Consider the following 20,843-nt stretch of genomic DNA (forward strand, 5'->3'; position numbering starts at 1 on the left):
TACAAACGATTTTAGAATAGTAAATGACACTTACAACTTTTTAAACCGTATTGATTTTACATGAGTTTTCAACTGTGTTGTTTTCCTATCATCATTTTTTTTTTTACTTTTCTGTTTTTTTAAGAAATAAAACCCTTTTTTTATATATATAATCTGATGTGTTTAGTGTTGATGAATTAGCAGCCTGCATTAATCATATGTTATACAATTACATTTTGACTCGCCTCCCTCATATGCGGTCGCGAGGGGACCGTGCAATTGATCATCGGAGATCGGACCGTGTATGGTCAACTTTGCCTCAGAGTCAACGCGATGATCTCACTGATATTGTCACAAGACCGAATGCTCTCAACTTACAGAGATGACGGCATCAATGACGGCATCCTTAAGTAACGGTGTTTAAACAATGAAGTATACTGTGCAGGCATGGCAGATATAAAAAAATAAAATAATCGTTGCTTAAAAACTGAAAATTCCCAAAAATGTCAAAGTCAAATATTTTTTCTTTTTCTGGAAGGAGTACAAAGTTACAAGGACAAGAAGAAGCAGCCGCAAGGGGTACTTTTTGTTTCATTAAATAGTGATTCAGATTGTATTAGAAGTTATTTTTTATTTTAAAATATATTAAAATAATATATTTTTTAAAATTTATTTTTGATATAAGCATTTTAAAACAATTTAAAAAAATTAATATGAAGCAAAAAAAATTTAAAATCTTGAAAAGTATTTTTTAATCTCAAAATCAAATACACTCTAATGTTTTTTTTAATAAAATATTTGTTTTCAAAAACATTAAACTGATATTTTTTTAGTATTTTTTAGATAATTTTGATTTACTTATATTTAAAATTAAAAATATATATTTATTTTGAAAAATAAAAGAAAGTCAAAGTTTTTTTTCGAATCTGTCTAGGAATGCAGTAATTTTTATTTTTAATAAATTTTAAAAAATATATTTGTTTTGAAAAGATTAAGTTAATATTTTTTTTATAATTTTAATATCAAAACCAAAAAATAATTACCTTAATATATCTTCAAATAACATTTACTGTTAAAAAAACACTTTACATCAAATCCATAACTTTTTACATACCGTGTGGTTATTTCAAGTACAGTAACGGGGAGCCAAGTATGACCTATTTGACTTTGAAACTTGAGCTCGGACAATTTCTTTTTTTGTGCGTGACTCTCTTCGATTTTTCCTTATATATATATATATATATATATATAAAACAAGATAATATTATTATTTGTTGGGGAAAACATGCAGATATTCTTAAGAATCTATCCATTGAATGACACAGCAATTATGGAGTCAAAATTACTATACATGAGCTGCCAATATCATTGGAGTGTATAAATCGTGTTGAGCTCAAAAAATAATTATTAATACTTATTTTAATATAAACATTAAGAAAAGAGAGAAACAAGAAAAAAAATAAAAATAAAAAAATTCTTAAAACCATGTAAAAATATTCTTATTACTTTTAAATTGTATAAATATGATTATTTTTTTATCATTTATTTTTTAAAAAGTAAATTCATAGAGTAAGAGCACTATAAGATTTTCCTTGTCGAGAAGTTTTTATGCATTCTATTTTTTTTCTATATAAGTTTTCTTTTTTGGCATCATATTCTAAATTAAAAAAAAAAAAAAGTGTTCTCGTTCTACAAAATTGATGCTTGTAGATTCAAATGCATATCATATTATTTTAATATATTAAAAAAAAAAAAACCTTAAAAAACCATTCAGACAGGCGGCCAATAATGTGGAAAGCCATAATGTTAATATCAGCATAAATAGGGGCATCTCCTCGCATCCAGCGTTTCAAGGAACTCCCCTTCTCATTTTGAACACCTTTTCAACTCAGTACCACACAAAGTATCATCAGTAGTTCTCTTTGGAACGAGTTTTAGAAAGAGACGCCAAAAGAAGTTTAGTTAATTTAGGCTCGAAGAAGCTCTTCTGATCTTTCAGCAATGGAAGGTGCAGATGATATTTATAGAGCATGTAGTTTACAACGAGGTGGCTCTTCTTTGTGGACAAACAATGTTTCAGATGCTTTCTCAAAATCTTCAAGAGATGAAGATGATGAAGAAGCTCTAAAATGGGCTGCTATTGAGAGACTACCTACTTTCAATCGCTTACAAAAAGGTTTGTTGGCTACATCAAAAGGTGCCAATGAAATCTACATTCAAAATCTTGGGATTCATGAAAGAAAGGGATTGCTCGAGAGGTTGATCGATGTTTCTGAAGAAGATAACGAGCAGTTCTTGAAAAAACTCAAGAGCCGCATTGAAAGGTAAGCTTTTGGCTATGTATATATGTTTCCAAAGTCAAAAGCACCATTAGTTACAGAAGGGCATGGGAACCCCGTTTTGGCTTCATATTAATGTTCTTGATATATTAACAGTGATAATTTTTTTACTGTTTCTTGATATTTTAGAGTTGGAATTGATCTCCCCACAATTGAAGTTCGATTCGAGCATCTAAATATTAAAGCAGAAGCTCATGAAGGAAGCAGAGCATTGCCATCGATGATTAACTTCTGTGTTGATTTTGTAGAGGTAGGCTTCTGCAGAAGTTGGTCATATGTTGTTATGGAAATATGATTCTATTTAGTTTCAATTAAATCATTCTTGTATCTCACATTTTTCTTTCAACTTTGAAGGGTTTATTCAACTATCTTCACATCATTCCGAGTAAAAAGAAACAAGTTTCCATCCTTGAGGATGTTAGTGGAATCATCAAACCATCAAGGTGAGACGAGCTAGAATTGAAACCGATATTGTATAGAGTTTATTAGTTCTAAATTTATAATTTTTCTCATTATTTACTCTGACATGCTGGTTGCAGAATGACACTGCTTTTGGGTCCTCCAAGTTCTGGAAAGACAACTCTTTTGTTGGCTTTGGCCGGAAAGCTCGATCCTAATCTAAAGGTGGTGATTGATGATTTTATTTTAATTTACATCTTTCGTAGTTGAATGTTTTCCCTTATGTCTCTTCCTCATCCTCTCATTTTGGGATAATTTTTCTTATGCAGTTCTCCGGTAGGGTGACATACAACGGTCATGGGATGAATGAGTTTGTACCCCAGAGATCAGCTGCCTATATAAGTCAGTATGATACCCATTTAGGAGAGATGACTGTTAGGGAAACTTTGGCCTTTGCTGCAAGATGCCAAGGGGTTGGACACCGTTATGGTTAGTTTAATAACTAATTTTCCTTCCATTCTTTTGATATCAACTTCATAATATGCCATGGAGATTGATACCCTTATCTTTGTATGACGACTAATCATTTGAGTTCTTCGCAATCTGCAGAGATGTTGGCAGAGTTATCAAGAAGAGAGAAAGAGGCAAGCATCAAGCCTGATCCTGATATTGATGTCTTCATGAAGGTGAGAGAAGCTATCATAATGAGCAATAGTCAAGTATGGTGTAAAGTACAAAAAAAAAAAACTCTGTTCTGAGAAAAACGAGCATCACGCCACTATTGAAATGGCTTTGCAAGGAATCTTGAGACTAAACCATGAACATGGCATTTTTTTTAGTCAAGTGCCATTGTAGCACTCTAAGAAAATTGCCATTGATAGTAAGTTGTGTTTTAAGGCAATTGATTTTGGTTTTCTGTCTTCTGTGGTGTAGGCTATAGCAACAGAAGGTCAGAAGACAAGTGTGATGACAGATTATATAATAAAGGTAATAGCACAATGCACCTCAGTTCAATAGACATTCAGCAAGTTAATACAAACCATTTCAAAGCATTAATGCCTTCTTTTATTAAATTCACAGATTTTAGGACTAGAAGTCTGTGCAGATATTATGGTAGGAAGTGAAATGGTAAGGGGGATCTCTGGAGGACAAAGGAAGCGTGTTACAACTGGTAAGAACCATCTTTAATTCATTTTCAATTCCAAAATATCATTTTGATTTCCATTAGCCATCTCATCAATTTAAGTTGTTGAAACTCTCCAATGATCAAATTGTAGGTGAGATGCTGGTTGGCCCAGCAAAGGCTTTGTTTATGGACGAGATTTCGACTGGATTGGACAGCTCAACAACTTTCCAGATCGTGAATTCCTTGAAACATACCATTCACATTCTCAATGGAACTGCTGTCATTTCACTCCTCCAGCCTGCACCAGAGACATACGATCTCTTTGATGACATTATTCTCCTATCTGATGGCCATATTGTGTACCAGGGTCCCCGCGAACATGTGCTTCAATTTTTTGAATCTATGGGCTTCAAGTGTCCCGAAAGAAAAGGAGTGGCTGATTTCTTGCAAGAAGTAAGCAATGAAACGGTGGTCTTGTGCGTCTCGTTTATTATGCCAGTACATAAATGGATGTTACTTCAGCCTTGCATTTCGTTGAGAAGGATGTCATTAACAGATGATGAAAAATAATTCATTGCAGATAACATCAAGGAAAGATCAGCAGCAGTATTGGATGCACAAAGATGAGCCTTACAGTTTTGTCACAGTTAAGGAATTTGCTGAAGCTTTTCAGTCTTTCCACGTCGGATGTAGAATTGGAGATGCTCTTTCAACTCCATTTGAAAAGTCCCAGAGTCATCCGGCTGCTTTGAAAACTAGAAAGTATGGCACTGGAAAAATGGAGCTGCTCAAGGCTTGCTTCTTCAGAGAATGGCTTCTTATGAAAAGGAACTCATTTGTCTACTTCTTCAAGCTCGCTCAAGTGAGTTCTGTCAGCTGACTTTCTTCTGGTTTTTTCTTCAAAAAGCTTGTCCATTCGATTGTGATTTTTTTATTTTTTGTTTTCACCTTTTCTTCCTATACCAGCTTACATTGATGGCAATAATTACGATGACACTCTTTTTTCGGACTGAAATGCACAAGAACTCAGTATCTGAGGGAGGAGTTTATTCGGGTGCTTTGTTCTACTCCTTGGCTTTGATGATGTTTATCGGTATGCCAGAGATTTCCATGACCATAGGAAGCCTTCCTGTGTTTTACAAGCAAAGGGACCTCCTATTCTATCCTTCATGGGCATTCTCTCTTCCCTCATGGATCCTTAGAATTCCTGTCACACTCATACAGACCACTATTTGGCTGGCCCTCACATATTATGTAATCGGATATGATCCTAATGTTGGAAGGTAACACAAGTTATAAACAGAAGAAAAAAAATCTAGGCACATTTTCTAAGAAATTATAAAGAAATTTATTCTGTTTCAGCTGATGCAAAGTGCTGTATCTTTTCTGCAGGTTGTTCAAACAGTATCTTCTGCTTGTTACTATGAGCCAGATGGCTTCTGCACTATTCCGTTTTATTGGTGGACTAGGAAGAACCATGATTATTGCTAACACCTTCGGGTCATTTGCACTGCTCATACTGTTCGCGTTGGGTGGCTTTGTCTTGTCTCATGGTATGGCAACTTACTTTGGTTGTCTTGGAGTTTGATCTATTTATCAAGATTAGTCCCTATAATTATAATGTGCTTAATATTTTCTGTTCAATGCCACAGGTGACATAAAGAAATGGTGGATATGGGGTTACTGGATTTCACCACTGATGTATGGACAGAATGCAATGGTAGTTAATGAGTTCCTTGGGAAGAGCTGGAGTCATGTAATTCACTGAACTAGCCATTTCTATATTCATGAATTAACATCTGAACAATCAACTGATAATGTACTTTTACTCCGAAGGTTCTCCCAAACTCAATCGAACCACTGGGAATCGAAGTTTTGAAATCGCGTGGATTCGCTACGGATGCATATTGGTATTGGATAGGAGTAGGTGCATTGGGGGGATTCACAATACTATTCAACGTTTGCTACACTCTGGCTCTTGCTTTCCTGAACCGTGGGTACCTTTACCCTATCCAATTCATTGTTTCTTTTCAAGTATTTACTAAGTGAGGCTAAAGTTTTAATGTACTGCAAATAATATTGTGCAGCATTTCGGAAGTCTCAGGCTGTTATATCCAAGGATTCTGAAAGCATTAAACCAGGAGTAACTGGAGGAGCTATTCAATTATCGAACCATGGAAGTAGGCACCAAAATGATACAGGTAATAACTGAACTAATGTGTGTTCAGTGGTAATGAAATTTGTTCTATGTTTTCTTGCTGCTAATTGAATTTTAACAACATCCAGAGATCATCTCTGAGGCTAACAATCAGAAGCAAAAAGGAATGATTCTACCATTTGAACCTTTTTCCATCACCTTTGATGAGATCAAGTACTCGGTTGACATGCCACAAGTAAGATTAGTTCGGTAACAGAGAGACAAATTGATTTTTGGAAATACTGTCCTGAAGTAAGTCTAATCTTATTTTCAATCTGCACTTTGCAGGAAATGAAAAACCAAGGCATTCTCGAAGATAAATTGGAGCTTTTGAAGGGAGTGAGCGGTGCTTTTAGGCCAGGTGTTCTTACAGCTCTAATGGGTGTCAGTGGTGCTGGTAAAACCACCCTGATGGATGTTCTGGCTGGTAGGAAAACTGGGGGATATATTGAGGGAAACATCACAATTTCTGGCCATCCCAAGAAACAAGAAACTTTTGCTAGAATTTCAGGATATTGCGAGCAAAATGACATCCATTCTCCACACGTTACAGTTTATGAATCCCTGCTCTACTCAGGCTGGCTTCGTCTACCTCCTGAAGTGGATGCTGAAACCAGAAAGGTATGCTTTCCATAACTCATATCTGTGCTAGGCTTCTATTTTTCATGTTTCTGCTAAAGAGATTTTGTGGTCATTAGTTTGAGATAACATCAGCTCCATGGACTAGAATTTAGACATCCATTAGCACCAAACCTTGAAAAGCTGTGTTAATTTCTCCAATCAAAATTGCTTTGCAGATGTTCATTGAGGAAGTCATGGAGCTTGTGGAGCTGAATCCCTTGAGGCAAGCATTAGTTGGACTGCCTGGTGTAAGTGGCCTGTCTACTGAGCAAAGGAAGCGGCTGACTATTGCAGTTGAGCTGGTGGCGAACCCTTCTATTATATTTATGGACGAGCCTACTTCAGGTTTGGATGCAAGAGCTGCAGCAATTGTCATGAGAACGGTTAGGAACACTGTGGACACGGGAAGAACAGTTGTGTGCACCATCCATCAGCCAAGCATCGACATATTTGAATCTTTTGATGAGGTTAGAAATGTTAGCAGGACATTAGAGTTGCTCCTTTGTTGTCAGTTCTTCTCTACATAACAGTGACACACTTGACATGACATTGCAGCTATTTCTAATGAAACGCGGAGGGTATGAGATATATGTTGGGCCATTGGGTCGACATTCTTGCCAGTTGATCAAGTATTTTGAGGTGTGAAATGATGGTTTACCAAATAATACAAGCGCTATATATATATATTTGAATCTTCATCTATATTACCTTCTTGCTAATTTACACAAATTTCTTTGTCTAGGGAATTGAGGGAGTTGAGAAGATTAGAGATGGTTATAACCCAGCAACTTGGATGTTGGAAGTTACCTCTTTAGGACATGAAGCAGCATCGGGGATAGATTTTGCTTCTATATATAAAAATTCAGAGCTATACAGGTAAATTCACTTCTTATCTACTTGGGTACCAGGTAAAACAGAAAATCATGCATTACCATACCAATCTCTTTGACTCTTGAATTAGCAATTAAATTTCTCCGATGTGTGGCCGTATCTTTCAGGAGAAACAAAGCACGTATTCAGGAATTAAGCACCCCTGCTCCTGGATCAAAGGACCTCTTCTTTCCTACACAGTACTCGCAGTTGTTTTTGGTCCAATGCTTGGCTTGTTTATGGAAGCAACATTGGTCATATTGGCGTAATCCTTCCTATACTGCCGTAAGACTTCTCTTTACAACCGCCATAGCCTTGATTTTTGGTTCAATGTTCTGGAACATCGGCTCGCAAACGTAAGTTACATCTTCAATTCAACCAAGCTTCATTCCTGAACTATTGCTACAGGGCTACTTAGAACGATAGAAAAGTCCAGACTCTTCCAAGTTTGTCTGCCTTCTAAATTAGTTCGTCTTAAATTACAGGAAAAAGAAACAAGATCTTTTTAATGCCATGGGTTCCATGTATGCTGCAATTATCTTCCTCGGAATCCAAAATTCATCCTCTGTGCAGCCAGTTGTGGCTGTTGAAAGAACTGTATTCTACAGGGAGAAAGCTGCTGGAATGTATTCATCCATGCCCTATGCCTTGGCACAGGTACAAACTTTCCCACAGCACAAATACGAACTTCAATTTTATGAAATCTAAACAGAGACTAAGTTTCTTTCCATTTTTGTTACAGATCCTGATTGAGCTTCCATATATTTTCACTCAATCTGTGGTATATGGTCTAATAGTCTATGCTATGATTGGATTTGAATGGACTGCTGCTAAGTTCTTTTGGTATCTGTTCTTCATGTTCTTCACACTGTTATACTTCACCTTCTATGGCATGATGACTGTTGCTGCAACACCAAACCAACACGTTGCATCCATAGTTTCCTCCGCATTCTATTCAGTGTGGAATCTCTTTTCAGGATTTATAATCCCAAGACCTGTAAGTGATTTCTACTCAACTTCTTACTGCATTCTAGCAGCACGAGGACTAATTTTTCTTTATCTATGTCTTCTTTGGCTCTAAACAGCGGATTCCTGTATGGTGGAGATGGTATGCTTGGATATGTCCAGTTTCATGGACTTTGTATGGATTAGTTTCTTCACAGTTTGGAGATGTAAAGGAAAATCTTGATACAGGGGAAACAGTCGAAGATTTTGTCAGGAACTATTTCGGTTTCAAACATGAACTTTTAGGAGTTGCCGCAGCAGCAGTTTTTGGATTTGCCACAATATTCGGACTTACCTTTATCATGTCCATTAAGTTTTTCAATTTCCAGAGGCGATAAGTTATCTCCAAAATTATTTCTAGTTCAGCTATCAAAAGTTCTCTGTATAGTTTTTTGTACTATAGGGTTATATCCCCATTATAATCAGATAAGAATTTAAGGCCCTATTTGTTTACTAGAAAGTAGTTTCCTTTTAAAAAGTGAATTCTGGAAAAAGTGAATTCTGATACTTGGTAGTGTAATGGAAAATAAGTTAGAAAACATTTTCCAGTGTCTGGTTATGTCATGGAAAATAACTTATTAATATTTTATTTTTCTAAAGTTTATTAAAATATTGAGGAACAAATTTTACAAATTAAAAAGTTGAATGAGAATGAAATTGAAAAAAAAATATAATTTTATAAATTATCTCAAATAAAATAAATAATAATCAAAATAATAGAGATCAAATCTAAAAAATTAAAAAAAAAATGAAAGATGAAGAAATTAAAATAATAATAATCAACATTTCATAAATTATTTCAAATAAAATAAGTAACAATCAAAAGAATGAGGATCAAATTTGATAGACAAAAAATTTCAATAAAAAAATGATAAGGAAAAAGCAAATAACAATTATAAAAATAAAGATCAAAGTTAATATAAAAATAAAATTTTAAGAGATGAAATTGAAAAATAAATATTCAAAACAAAATATGTATAACAATCAAAAATTTGAGGATAAAATTTGATATAATCAGCAAATAATGACATATCTAAATTTTTCACAACTTCCAGAAAGTATTTTCCCTCCAAATTTTTTAGAAAAACACTTTCCTAAAAACCAACTCAAATTTTCCTTTTACTGAAAAGTGTTTTCCATTGAAAGTTTGGAAAACACAAGAAAGTTTGGAAAGTGATTTCCCGGAAATCACTTTCTGAAAAACAAACACAGCTAAAGGGAAAACACTTTCCTGAAAAACAAGTCAAATTTTTCTTTAATTAAAATTGACTAGAAAGTGTTTTCTGTTGACCAACTTTTTTAATGACAAACAAACACAGGAAAGTTTGGAAAATGATTTCCCGGAAACTACTTTCCGGGAAACAAACATGGCCTTAAGAGAAGAAACATGTCCAGCTACCACCTGCACACACACATGTAAATATATACATATACAAACCAATACTTGATAAAAGTGAAGATATTCAAATCATTTTGAGAGTGTTAATTCAGAATTCCATTCTCAATCTCATTTTTTAGAGGTAGACCAACTTAAAATGTTGTTGCAGAACCATCTGACTGAACACAGCTATGTTCTGAATGGTATGATCTATAAAAGGAAAATCAATTTTAATATTGGTTAATTTACAACAGAGAATCACATAGGAAATTTGGTTAAATTAAATTAAAAAAACAGAAACTGAAAAATAGAATTACAGATCAACTCAAGCCAGTAGAGCTTATAAGTTATAGCAACCGGACATTTCTAATATCCCGTAGTAGGATGTTTCCATCATGTGTATATGTATAGTACTTTTGAATAACACAAACTCAAGCTTGAGTTTGGCAATAACAAGTCTTCAGGGCAGATGAATTTTGTTGTTGCTTACGAAACAAGGCATGTAATGAATTCATGTTGTGATGTGTCTTGAACAAATAGAAGTTGTCTGGTTCTTTTGCTGCACCTACTTATATCTTAGTAGCTCACCTTTTGATGATCAGTCACATGACCACATCTGTGACTTGGGTTGAAAACTCCTTTGTTTAGCTAAGTTTCTCTACTTCTTCCTATAAATAGAATGCAATGAGTTATTTTGCAGAGGTAGCAGAGCTTCCATATATATATTAGAGAGAACTTTTCGATGATGCCTCAAGTTGTTCTCAGTCAAGAACAAAAGATAACTAAAATTGATTAAATTTCATAAAAAATTGATCAAATAGAGGGAAACAGAATTACTACAGTTCCACCAAGCTTCGACCGACAAATTAAATCACTAACTACTACTAGATCCAACCAGATCCAAACCAAATTGAAGCAAATGCCAAGACGAAAGCCCTTAAGCCCACCAATCCCTTATGGAAAACCACCGGAGCTGCAGAACCTGAGGGTGTCGAATTAGCAGCAATGCTACCAGATGGTGGCGGCGGCAAAGGGTGAACAAGGATAGTAACCTTCATGCCATTGAAACACTGCCCATTGCCACAAATGAAGTAGTATCTCTTGGTCTCGTTAAGAGGTATGAAATCTTTGCCACTAGTCCAGTTGCCTAGGGCTCCTTCTGTAATACAGTTGTCATAACCAGTCTGGTTCACTTCGAAGACATTGTACTGTGTCTTTTGGTACCTAAAAGCTACATTAACAAAAAGAAAGTGAGCACTTCAACTATAAATGAGAACTAGGTCTTCATCTTCTAGCCAAACTTAAATGGATCGAGTAGAAACACACACTTGACGCATATATAGAGTTAAGGAGAGGAAAGGGGGGGCTTACAGATAAGGTCACCGACATAGAAGGTTTGGTTGTTTGCCCAGAGAGTGTAGTTGATACTAGGGTTCCAGCCTTTGTTAGCACCGACGATGTGGTCAGTAGCGGTGGTGGCAGTGGCAGAGAAGAGGATGAAGAAGCATAAGAAGATGAGCTGAGCTGAGCTGGACACCATTGTGCAGTCCCTTGTGATAGTTGCTGCTGCTTTCTTGCTTTCTCTTTTTCAGAAAAAAGCGAGTGAGGATGATGGAGCCCACTCTATAATTGATTGGGGCATTCCTCCCTTCTAAAATATGAGAAAATCTTGCTGTCATATTTTTGAAATCTAATCCGGTTTGGTAGGAGTCGAAATCTAACTGACTTGAGGTTGAAATTCGGTTAGATTAAAGAAAATAATAACAAAAAAAAAAAAATTGATGTAACTCGGTTGATTTAACAGGTAAATTTATTAATTTAGTTGATTTGACAAGATTCAGTCAAAAACCCGATTGCAATCTATTAATTTTTTTTTTTACTAAAACAATATCATTTTGATTATAAAAAAGAATTGACTCAAACGACCTGATGATTCAGTCAAAACCCGGGTCTTAGACTGACCGGCCACCAAGCCGAGTCTCAAAATTATGTTTTTTATTTGTAAATGCTTAAAAAAATAATTATTTTTTATACTTTAAAATTATTTTAACATACTAACATTAAAAATTATTTTTTAAAAAAAAATTTAATAAAAAATAACAACGCCTTATTTTAAAACATCCAATTGTGTAGGCATCACATGACTGTTTGCATTATCACACTCAATAATCATATGCTTCCATTTTAGTTTGTCCTGCCTCTGTTTTTCTGTCTTTATATGAAATAATAAGTAAATAATAATAATAGTAGTAGTAGTAATGTGCAGCAGGAAAAATGTTGAGTTGTTCAATTCCATGTATTAATTAAAGAAAATCTACATGATTAGGGTTAGATTTTTAGTTAAAACGAATAAAAAATTGACCAATATAACTAAATTAACCTTGTGAAATTTTAATAATATAATTGACTTGGTCAAATTAACACTAAAAAAAGTTAAAGAAATAAAATAAACAATAAGGTGACAACTTTATTTTAATAAAAATGATACAATAAACCATGCCCTTCTCCAAATCAATTATGGGTCTAACAACTATATAAGTGTCTATGCCTCTATGGGAATGTATGTCTTTAATTATTATTATTATTTTTTTATTTCCTTCCTTAGGGTAAGGTGGAGTTCATCGGGAAATGAGACGGCCCACGGTGGCCTAGCAGCCAGCAAGCACATGATGAATGCAGAGACTAGAGAGAGGCCAAAATTCATCCGCACACTCCATGGTTGCTTGTAAGTTGTACCCATCCACACACTGCTTTTCTTGCCACCCAAATAAAAGAAAAAAGTAGTAGCTGCTTTTAAAATAATTAACCACCACAACTACAAGCATCTAATGCTAATAAGTTATGTTTTTAAATTTATAGCTACCGAGGGATGACCTAGGACCTTTGTAAATATAGTTTAATTAATTAAATTCTGAGTTTATTTTTTTAAAATTATCAATTTAAATATTATAAATTTTAGAATTACTAAAAACTCGTTAATTTCATGGTTTCAGAGAATTAATCAAAGTGTATATAAACTAACTCAAATACCCACCACTATCAAAAGAGAGAGAAAAAAAAAAAAGAAAAAGATAACACTCACTTTGATTTCATGAAGAGGCCGGCCATGGTCATACATGTGGTAACATGAAAATTGGATGCCAGAGTTAGGGAGATGTGAAAGCAAACTGCTGGGAAAGCTTAAACTGAAGCAGAAAACTTTTGATTTTGTGTTTTTTTAACCTGAAAATAACTATTTTACCACTCATCATAATCTTTCATCCTTTTTTTCTGCATCCTTTCCTACTACCAAATTCACCTTCATTTTCCCTCTCCCAATCAAGATAGTGCCTGAATATCTTATCATAAAAAAGACAAACCATTGAGAAAACATCCACCCCACTTAAGAATAGAGTGGTAGATGGGTCCTTTTATTTGTGAGGGAGGGAGCAAAATAAAAATAAAAATAAAAATAAAAATGAAGCTTCATTTAATACCACCATGAAAGCCAATCCTGGAATCGACATGGACAAATACATCATTTGATTTTATAAAAAAATAAATCATTTGATCGCTGTCTTGACTGCTAATATTGAGATTTTGAGCGACAAGTTGAACAAAAATCATCAAGAAGATTTGGCTACTACTTGTGTTTCATGCACTCATCGAGTCACGTTAAGCAAATTGCACAATCAATAATCTTTTACCATCACGAATAAAACTCGAGGGAAGTCTTTAAAACTACTCAAATGCCAAGACATGAAAAGGGTCGATGTAAGGTTAACTCCGTTCCATCAGCCCTATAGCTTTCATACAGTATATAAACAACCACCTCTATAGGTATTTTCTTGCAAGAGCCCGAACTTTGGTGTCAAAATGCGAAGATGTAATGCGGGAACCAGGCAAGTATAGGGGGTTGAGAAGAATCTGCAACAACCAACATTTTAGATTTTATCAAAACAAAGGAAAAAAAAAAAAAACAACATTTAGCATTTCAGTCACAAATGAATAAGAAGCACATGATTCTCAACTGGCTACCCTGATAAAAGAAATAAAAAATTTCCCAATTGAACACTATCTCCTTGGGAGAAAAAACCGTGAGCCCATACAGTACCACTATCTCCATGCTCACTTTGGCCAATATGAGACCATTGGCTCTACAAACACTACTTGCATTCATTTGTATCTACCAAACTATCAGCTCTGCTGCCACTTGTTGGGAGATCTGCACTATTTATCACACATTGGTCTATAGGCCTCCATCGGCCTACACATATGAGATATTTACATTATGAGTGAACACAACCTGCAACACAAGCATCTAAGCTGTTGGGTTATAAGGTCTATCATTGTATATCAGCCACTCACTCTCTTATTCTTAATTAAGGTGCGATTTTTTCATTAACTCACAAGTGCATATATTTCAACAGATTTTGCGGCATACAAGGTACAAAGTCACAGCAAATTGGGACAAGCATGACCAAGAATGAAAAATGCAGGAAAGATGTCAAATCAAATCTAAATTCCAACAAGATAAGGACTGCAGATTCTCTCATAAAATTGGAATAAAATGGGTTTGAGGTGCTTTTAGTAGACAGCGGCATCTTCTGGATCTTGTACCTCAATATGATTGTGAAATGCGTAAACTGCCCAGCTTTGTTTGTTAGTGGTTACTATCTCATAATACCATGAAACTTTGGCATAAACAGCTAAATAAGTATAATTTCTGAGCATATAGAAATATCCATAATCTTAACACAAAATAAAGACTTGAACAAATCAGCATCCATGTTGAACAGCAACATGTTGCATGTTAAAGTTCCAACCAGTAGAAGCAAGAAGTGGTTTACCTTTATATATAGCTCATGAACCTCCTGGAAAAAGCTCTTGATTCCATCATCATTGCGAGAGTCATGAAGTAGCATAAATCTTGTATGTAAGATAAGTCAAGGATAATATACACCAAAAGATAAGGCAATATACATAACATACACCACCTTTTGATGCTATAGCATACAAAATCACATATACAAAGGATATGACCAGCTGTAACATAAACTGACACCACCATATCATTAAACCTGTCAATTGCCTTCAAATACCTGTGAAAAGGATGCATTCAACAAAATTCTTATGAGGCACCATAAGTAATAAAAACCAGAGAGAGAGAGTGGTCATTGTAGAAATGCATTGATTGATTCAGATATATTTGCATGTTAGAAATTACATGGCGCTGGTGGTCCATGCAAGATCCTGAACAATATCCAAAGCTGCATGCAATATAAATTGATGCATCTGTGCAGCATCTTCCCTCTGTCATCAAGTAATGGGCTGAGTGTTAATCACAAGTAGCTTGTGAGGACATCAAAATACAACCAGAGAACATAGCTAAATAATAAAAAGATGACAAAAATGGAGTCTCCAAAACCTTAGAAAAGCTAACAACTCCACCATGAAAGAATGTAAGAAAAGATGTACTCCTACACCTATCACAAATTTGATATTAATGGTGCATGCATCACTAGCCTTTTCTTTTTCTTTCTCTTTCATTTCCCTCCTAGATGCTTCTATATGAAATTGAGAAGTCCATTTTATGACACAAATAGATCCTAGAAACTTTCCATAAGATCGTAGGCACAAAATTGTGCAAAATGCAGTAAAATATCTTCAAGTAGATCACTAATATCTAAATCAATGACGTCAAAGGTCCGATGAAAAAATTATTCCAAATCCCAGCGCCATTAGCTTTGAAGCAGAGGCAGTACCAAAAGAACTTTTGGATGTTCTCTCTTATGCAGCCCAATAAAAAAAAAAAAACAGCAACATTGGAAATATCAAAGAGATAACGAAACACAACAAAAACAAAACATAATTTCTATATCATGGCACATTGGAAATAATAATTAAAGCTAATAAAATCAATCACATACATTTCATTTCGCAGAATTTGAGTTTCCAATCAAACAAGCAATGAATAGATAAATAGAAAAGATAAAAGAAGAAAGGATGTTCATACTTTAGTAGCAGATCCAACTTCAGCTTCATATATAGGGATATCATTCCTGCTCACAATTATAAAACAAGCTGTGGTTGCCATCCTTCAATTATCCTATCAATCACAAACTCAAAATTCAATAACAACAAGTACATAATAATGCACCATTAAGTAACCAAGAAAAACAAAAAAATTTATCGTAACACAGTACACAAATCACTTTCGATAACTGTTAATTCAGCTCATATTTTCCAAAGACCAAAAAAGATTCAAGATTTAAAAAAATTTCAATATTTCTATTTGCTTTTCAATCTCCACGGCTTTCTTGAAACCAAACAGCAAAGAAGAATTTTGTAGAAATGATTCGAAAAAACACCAAGAAGTGAGTCTAAAATCAGACGGAAAGATCATAAAAGAGTGTGGAATGAATCAAAAGCATACCTTTTATACCTTGATTTCACTCGGGAAGTCTTGGCACCATAAAAGAAAAGAGCTTTCTTCTTCTCAAGTCTATTTTATGTTCTCGTCTCCTGATATTGAACGTGGGCCAAGCCCAAAAATTCTTTATGTATGACTAGGCCCAAATCTAAGAACTTGGCAAGCTGGAGCCTAACACTCAATAGTCAAATCAGCTAGGAGAGGAAACCTGGAGAGAGCGAGTTTGCTGAGGAAGTTAGCAAGTGAAGAAAATGGGAAGCGAGGCAAAAAGCAATGGTATTGCCAACAGTGAAGGATTCAAGTCAAGAGTAAATCGTTACTTGCATAGTGGAGACACAAAGCATGTCATGGCTGGCATGGTCATCATCACTCTTGTCTTTGGTGTCCCTTGGTTCCTCATGAACAGAGGTTGGTTTTCTTTTATTTTGATTCTCTACCATATATCTTTGCCTTTAAATCGATTGTGTTGCCTTGATATCTGTTTTGGATTGGTGGGTCAATGATGAAAAGGAAATTAGAAGTGAGAGGAAGCGGAAGTTAGAATATTTTTACAGTTTTCTTTACTGGAACGTTGCTATGTTGATGCTGCTTTGTGTTAATTTTTTGTTTGCTAAATGGGAAGTGCAAGGGAAGGGAAGGGAAGGGAAGGCAGGATATTTTCAAATTTTTAGATTTTTTTTTTCTTTTATTGATTGGGAAGATGATCTACGGTTGAGTTACAGAGAAGTATTGCTTTGTGTTCAAAAGTTAATTATTCAAAGTGCTGCTACTGTTGGATTTGATTTGTTTGGTTCCTAAGAGAATGTTTTCGAACAGGAAAATTTTTCGACTTTCCTGCTTCTTTCTCTTTGTGTTAAAAGTTTATATTTATGGGTTTGTTATTCTCTTCTCTTTCTTAGTTTCGTCCATAGCCATTTAGAAGCTATGATTTATTATGTTTGGACCGAAGGAATTGACTCAAATTGTCGGAGCAGAAGTGTTGTTGCTGAATTAAGTTGGGATCCTTGAGTATGCATTCTTAACTAGGGTTTTATGATGTAAAAAGAATTACTTAATCAGAGAAGCGGGCAAATGTTAGGAGGACAAGTGACTTCTATGGTAAGATGGCATAGTTATCTTGTCATTCCCATTGATATCAGCCTTTTTTGGTCCCTTTTGGGAATGAGGAGAGGTGGTCACTGTAAATTTCAATCCAGTTGCAATGTTTGGCCCAGATTGTGAGATAGATTAAAGCATTATGGATCTAAGGTCTTATACATGAAAGTAATACTTCTTGTTCTGGTTACTTGAGGGAGTAGTCCTTGTCATCTAGAGTTTTTTCCTCTTCTTTCTTCTTTCTTTGTTCATTTTTCATTAATTAGGCTCATGGAGAGTCCTGAGTTCCTTAATTAGAGATATCTTCCTTAGTTTTAGGAACTTGATTTTTGTAGATGTGTTCTTTCTGCATTTCTTTAGTCTTTTTTTCTTCTGCGGACATGAACATTGTCTATGCATGATCTCCTTTCGACCACATCGTGGACATTAATGCTGGCTTGGATAGCCTTATTTTGAACTGGTTTCCACCAACCAACTAGATCATCTCCAGAAATCATGTTAGCATTTTATTCACTCCTTGAAATTTTCATCTTTTGCTCTTCAAGATTACTTTTTCTTATTTATTTCAAGTTCAAGAGAAAATCAAACTTCTGCTGTAGGTTCAAGTGAGCAAACCAGTGATACTTTCAAATATGTTGTACCAAATGAGATCCTTTTCACATTTCAAACTGGATCAAAGAGGATGGAGACTTGGAGTTCAAAGAGTAATATCCTGTAATTTAAGCAAGAAAGGACTAAAAATGCTACAGTATGCTAGATGAGCTGCAGTTTGCCAAGATTCCATGATCGGAAGTAAACCAAGCAGGGCTTTTCCATCTTTTCTTTCGAGGTGACTGTTGAGAGTAATCTCAAAGGATGTAACTTTTAGGGCCTGTTTTTTTATTCGTTTCAAAAGCACTTAAAAAAAAATAGAAAATTTTTTATTTTTTTTCTTTGCTTCAAGTTAATTTTTTTATTTTTTTGGTATTTTCATATCATTTTGATGTTTTGATGTTAAAAATAATTTTTTTAAAATAAAAAAATTTATTGTAATGCATTTTCGAGCGAAAAACACTTTGAAAAGCAACTGCTACCACACTCTTAAACCTTCATGATGTTGAACTATGCAAATACCATCTCATGGTAAAAAAATGCTTTATTTGATACCACATCAATCCAGGTTCCTATTCTGGCATTGATGCAAATGCCTCCAGTTAGTGCCACTACTCCAAGGCACCTCCATACAAGCATTAATTGGCTGTATGTATAGATAGTATGCTGATTAGGTATCATTGAAAGATAGGTCAAACCTGTAGTTAGTAGTAAAATGAATGCAGTGAGATTCCTTGTGGTGCTGATTGCTGAGGTTTGTGCTGTGCTCATCTTGTGAATTTATGACTTTTTCATAGACACTTTCAGACTATTGTCGTGGTTATTTTTTTCTGCTTTAAATGAAACTGGGCTAATTGTGTAATGTTAGTCCATCAGGATTTTAACCGTTTGAGAAGAGGGTGTCATACTTGCACGTCAGTTTATCAATTTCATTGTTGTTTTGCCCGCAAAAATATCAGCTGCTATTAACTATGACAATCTTTTCTCCTATAGGAACAAAGCACTCGTCTCATCAAGATTACATGGAAAAGGCTGATAAAGCAAGGCGTGACAGACTTTCTTCAGGTTCTGCTGCTCCATGATTTTTGTGTGTGATCAGTTTGACAGTGGAAAGGGTTTTGGTGATTCACTTTTCATCTGCCTGCTTCGGCCATGGCTAAGCTTCAGGTTGAGGAGTGGGTCTGTATTTCATTTTGTAGGATGCGATGTGCAAATGTTTATGAGATGAAAACTTGAAATTTTTCTGAGTTGGCACATCCAAATAGAAGTACTACTTGGATTCTTGTTGGCTCATCTCCAAAACGATATCAGTAAGCTGGGTGGAAATAAGTTGCATCTACAGAAATGGCAACTCTTAACCAATCTCGAATTTGTTTTGTCAATTCTGAGGGACAACTAGGGATGCTGTGGGATGATCTAACAGTTCATGTTCTTTTTCATTTTACTTGCAAGAGGGGATGGATAAAAGATCCCATCATCTCGAATACTGCTCTAAAGAAGTTAACAGTTCTAAAATAGAGTAAGAGGACTTGTGCATTTGAGTGTTGATTACAGTTTAGCAACATCATGAACTTCAGATGAATTATGTAGGCTAAGTTGACAGGTTTTAGGAAAAATACTATTTTTTTTAGCTGTTCTATACGGCGGGTTAGATCATTGTTTTCATAACCTTATAAAAAATGTAAAAATGCTAGGAAGTCAAAAGTTCAATCAACCGTGGATGAAGAATTTTTGAAATATTGCAATTGTGGCACTGCGACTTTTAAAATAAAATAAAATAAATGTTAGCATATTGGATGGGATAGGGTATAAACATGCGAGACTTTTAATTGAAAGAGGAGCTTGTGGCAACACCATGTAATTCAAATGAAAGCAAATTAGAAACTCCAATTAAAATTAACCAAATTCTGAAATGCTTGAAATGAAAGAAAAAAAATTCAGTAAAAAAATGATTTTAGCAGACCTAGAACGGTGCCTCATGCTATGAAGCGACTTGGACTAATGTTTTTAAAGAAAAAAGAAAAATTCAAGACTCAAACAATTGATCTGATTAGATCCGTTAAGTCAAGTTATTTAATAATATAATTAAAAAATAAAAATGAATGATAAATCAAAAAACCCGAGATAACCCATATTAATTTTAAAAATCAGTGAAAAATCATATAGAAAAAAAAAAAGAAATCTAATCTTTAAATAAATCAAATGTTAAAAGATAAAACCAAAAAAATATAAATTTATAAAAGAGAAAAAAAAATAGATGATTTAATACCTTATACAATGTTTGCAGGTTTTTTTTTTTTTCTAACCTTAGAAAAAATATTAAAATGGATAGAGATGATAATATAATTAATGATATCAAGCACTTCATTTAATTTAATTAAAAACATTCTTTAAAAATAAGCTAAATCTATTAAAGAAAAAAAATATAAAAAGTCTCGAGATAATTCATGTTATCATCAAAAGCAATGAAAAATTTTATACAAAAAAAAGAAATTATAAAGCTCAATATTTAATTAAATCAAATGTTAAATAATAAAACTAAAAACCATGAGCTAAAAAGAAACAATAAATGGATTCGGACAATTCTTTTAAACCTAGGTTAATCTCTCAAATTCACAACCCATTAAATTTTAGATTTGAAATTAATCAATAAGCTCAATTTAAGGTTGAATGATGAAATAAAAATATTTTAAAAATTATCAAGATAAAAAAAATAGCAATTAAAAGAATGAGGATAAAATCTAATATGTAAATATAATGGAGGATGAAATTAGAAAAAAAAAATTCAAAAACCATCCAAAATAAAAATAAATAGCAATAAAAAAAATAAA

General features: G+C 34.2%; 3 protein-coding genes and 1 long non-coding RNA gene across 6 annotated transcripts; 2 read left to right on the forward strand and 2 right to left on the reverse strand.

Moving 5' to 3' along the window:
• The first annotated feature begins 1,826 nt into the window (after positions 1–1,826).
• Positions 1,827–8,979, forward strand: LOC118054665 (pleiotropic drug resistance protein 1). The gene is made up of 24 exons (XM_035066318.2): positions 1,827–2,303; positions 2,448–2,568; positions 2,673–2,761; positions 2,858–2,942; positions 3,047–3,206; positions 3,327–3,403; positions 3,651–3,704; positions 3,798–3,888; positions 3,995–4,296; positions 4,424–4,705; positions 4,810–5,126; positions 5,236–5,396; positions 5,496–5,599; positions 5,680–5,836; positions 5,931–6,044; positions 6,130–6,236; positions 6,329–6,661; positions 6,838–7,128; positions 7,217–7,300; positions 7,404–7,537; positions 7,660–7,887; positions 8,017–8,188; positions 8,274–8,528; positions 8,617–8,979. Exons 1-24 carry the CDS (start codon positions 1,981–1,983, stop codon positions 8,872–8,874), a joined length of 4,299 nt encoding a protein of 1,432 aa, XP_034922209.1. The 5' UTR covers positions 1,827–1,980; the 3' UTR covers positions 8,875–8,979.
• A 1,700-nt stretch (positions 8,980–10,679) lies between these two features.
• LOC118054666 (early nodulin-like protein 19) lies at positions 10,680–11,549 on the reverse strand. The gene is made up of 2 exons (XM_035066319.2): positions 11,286–11,549; positions 10,680–11,145 (listed from the first exon to the last, which is right to left on the reverse strand). Exons 1-2 carry the CDS (start codon positions 11,452–11,454, stop codon positions 10,799–10,801), a joined length of 516 nt encoding a protein of 171 aa, XP_034922210.1. The 5' UTR covers positions 11,455–11,549; the 3' UTR covers positions 10,680–10,798.
• A 1,811-nt stretch (positions 11,550–13,360) lies between these two features.
• Positions 13,361–16,453, reverse strand: LOC118054667 (uncharacterized). 3 transcript variants are annotated; one of them, XR_012169303.1, is made up of 7 exons: positions 16,330–16,453; positions 15,910–16,002; positions 15,121–15,206; positions 14,931–14,995; positions 14,744–14,826; positions 14,008–14,160; positions 13,361–13,820 (listed from the first exon to the last, which is right to left on the reverse strand). XR_012169303.1 is itself a non-coding variant. In XM_073407804.1 (6 exons), the coding sequence occupies exons 2-6, from the start codon at positions 15,988–15,990 to the stop codon at positions 13,728–13,730; spliced, it is 408 nt and encodes a 135-aa protein (XP_073263905.1). In that variant the 5' UTR covers positions 15,991–16,002; positions 16,330–16,453; the 3' UTR covers positions 13,361–13,727. The 3 variants fall into 3 exon arrangements, 2 of the variants coding, with proteins under 2 accessions (XP_073263905.1, XP_073263906.1); XM_073407804.1 differs by lacking the exon at positions 14,008–14,160; XM_073407805.1 differs by lacking the exon at positions 14,008–14,160 and having other exon boundaries at positions 16,339–16,389.
• Positions 16,454–16,533: 80 nt separating this feature from the next.
• LOC140955334 (uncharacterized) lies at positions 16,534–19,374 on the forward strand. Its single transcript, XR_012169304.1, has 2 exons — positions 16,534–16,734; positions 19,006–19,374. It is a non-coding gene; the product is annotated as an uncharacterized lncRNA (long non-coding RNA).
• Positions 19,375–20,843: the final 1,469 nt, after the last annotated feature.

Source organism: Populus alba, chromosome 3, assembly GCF_005239225.2.
Source record: "Populus alba chromosome 3, ASM523922v2, whole genome shotgun sequence".
NCBI lineage: Eukaryota > Viridiplantae > Streptophyta > Magnoliopsida > Malpighiales > Salicaceae > Populus > Populus alba.

Coding starts and splice junctions, on each gene's coding strand:
- LOC118054665 (XM_035066318.2), top strand. CDS start 1,981: ATGGAAGGTGCAGATGATATTTATAGAGCATGTAGTTTACAACGAGGT. Junction 2,943..3,046: donor AGCTCGATCCTAATCTAAAG/GTGGTGATTGAT, acceptor TTTCTTATGCAG/TTCTCCGGTAGGGTGACATA. Junction 8,189..8,273: donor TGCCCTATGCCTTGGCACAG/GTACAAACTTTC, acceptor TTTTTGTTACAG/ATCCTGATTGAGCTTCCATA.
- LOC118054666 (XM_035066319.2), bottom strand. CDS start 11,454: ATGGTGTCCAGCTCAGCTCAGCTCATCTTCTTATGCTTCTTCATCCTC. Junction 11,146..11,285: donor CTATGTCGGTGACCTTATCT/GTAAGCCCCCCC, acceptor TTGTTAATGTAG/CTTTTAGGTACCAAAAGACA.
- LOC118054667 (XM_073407804.1), bottom strand. CDS start 15,990: ATGGCAACCACAGCTTGTTTTATAATTGTGAGCAGGAATGATATCCCT. Junction 14,827..14,930: donor TTATGTTACAGCTGGTCATA/TCCTTTGTATAT, acceptor TTATCTTACATA/CAAGATTTATGCTACTTCAT. Junction 13,821..14,743: donor TTCATGAGCTATATATAAAG/GTAAACCACTTC, acceptor TGGTTGTTGCAG/ATTCTTCTCAACCCCCTATA.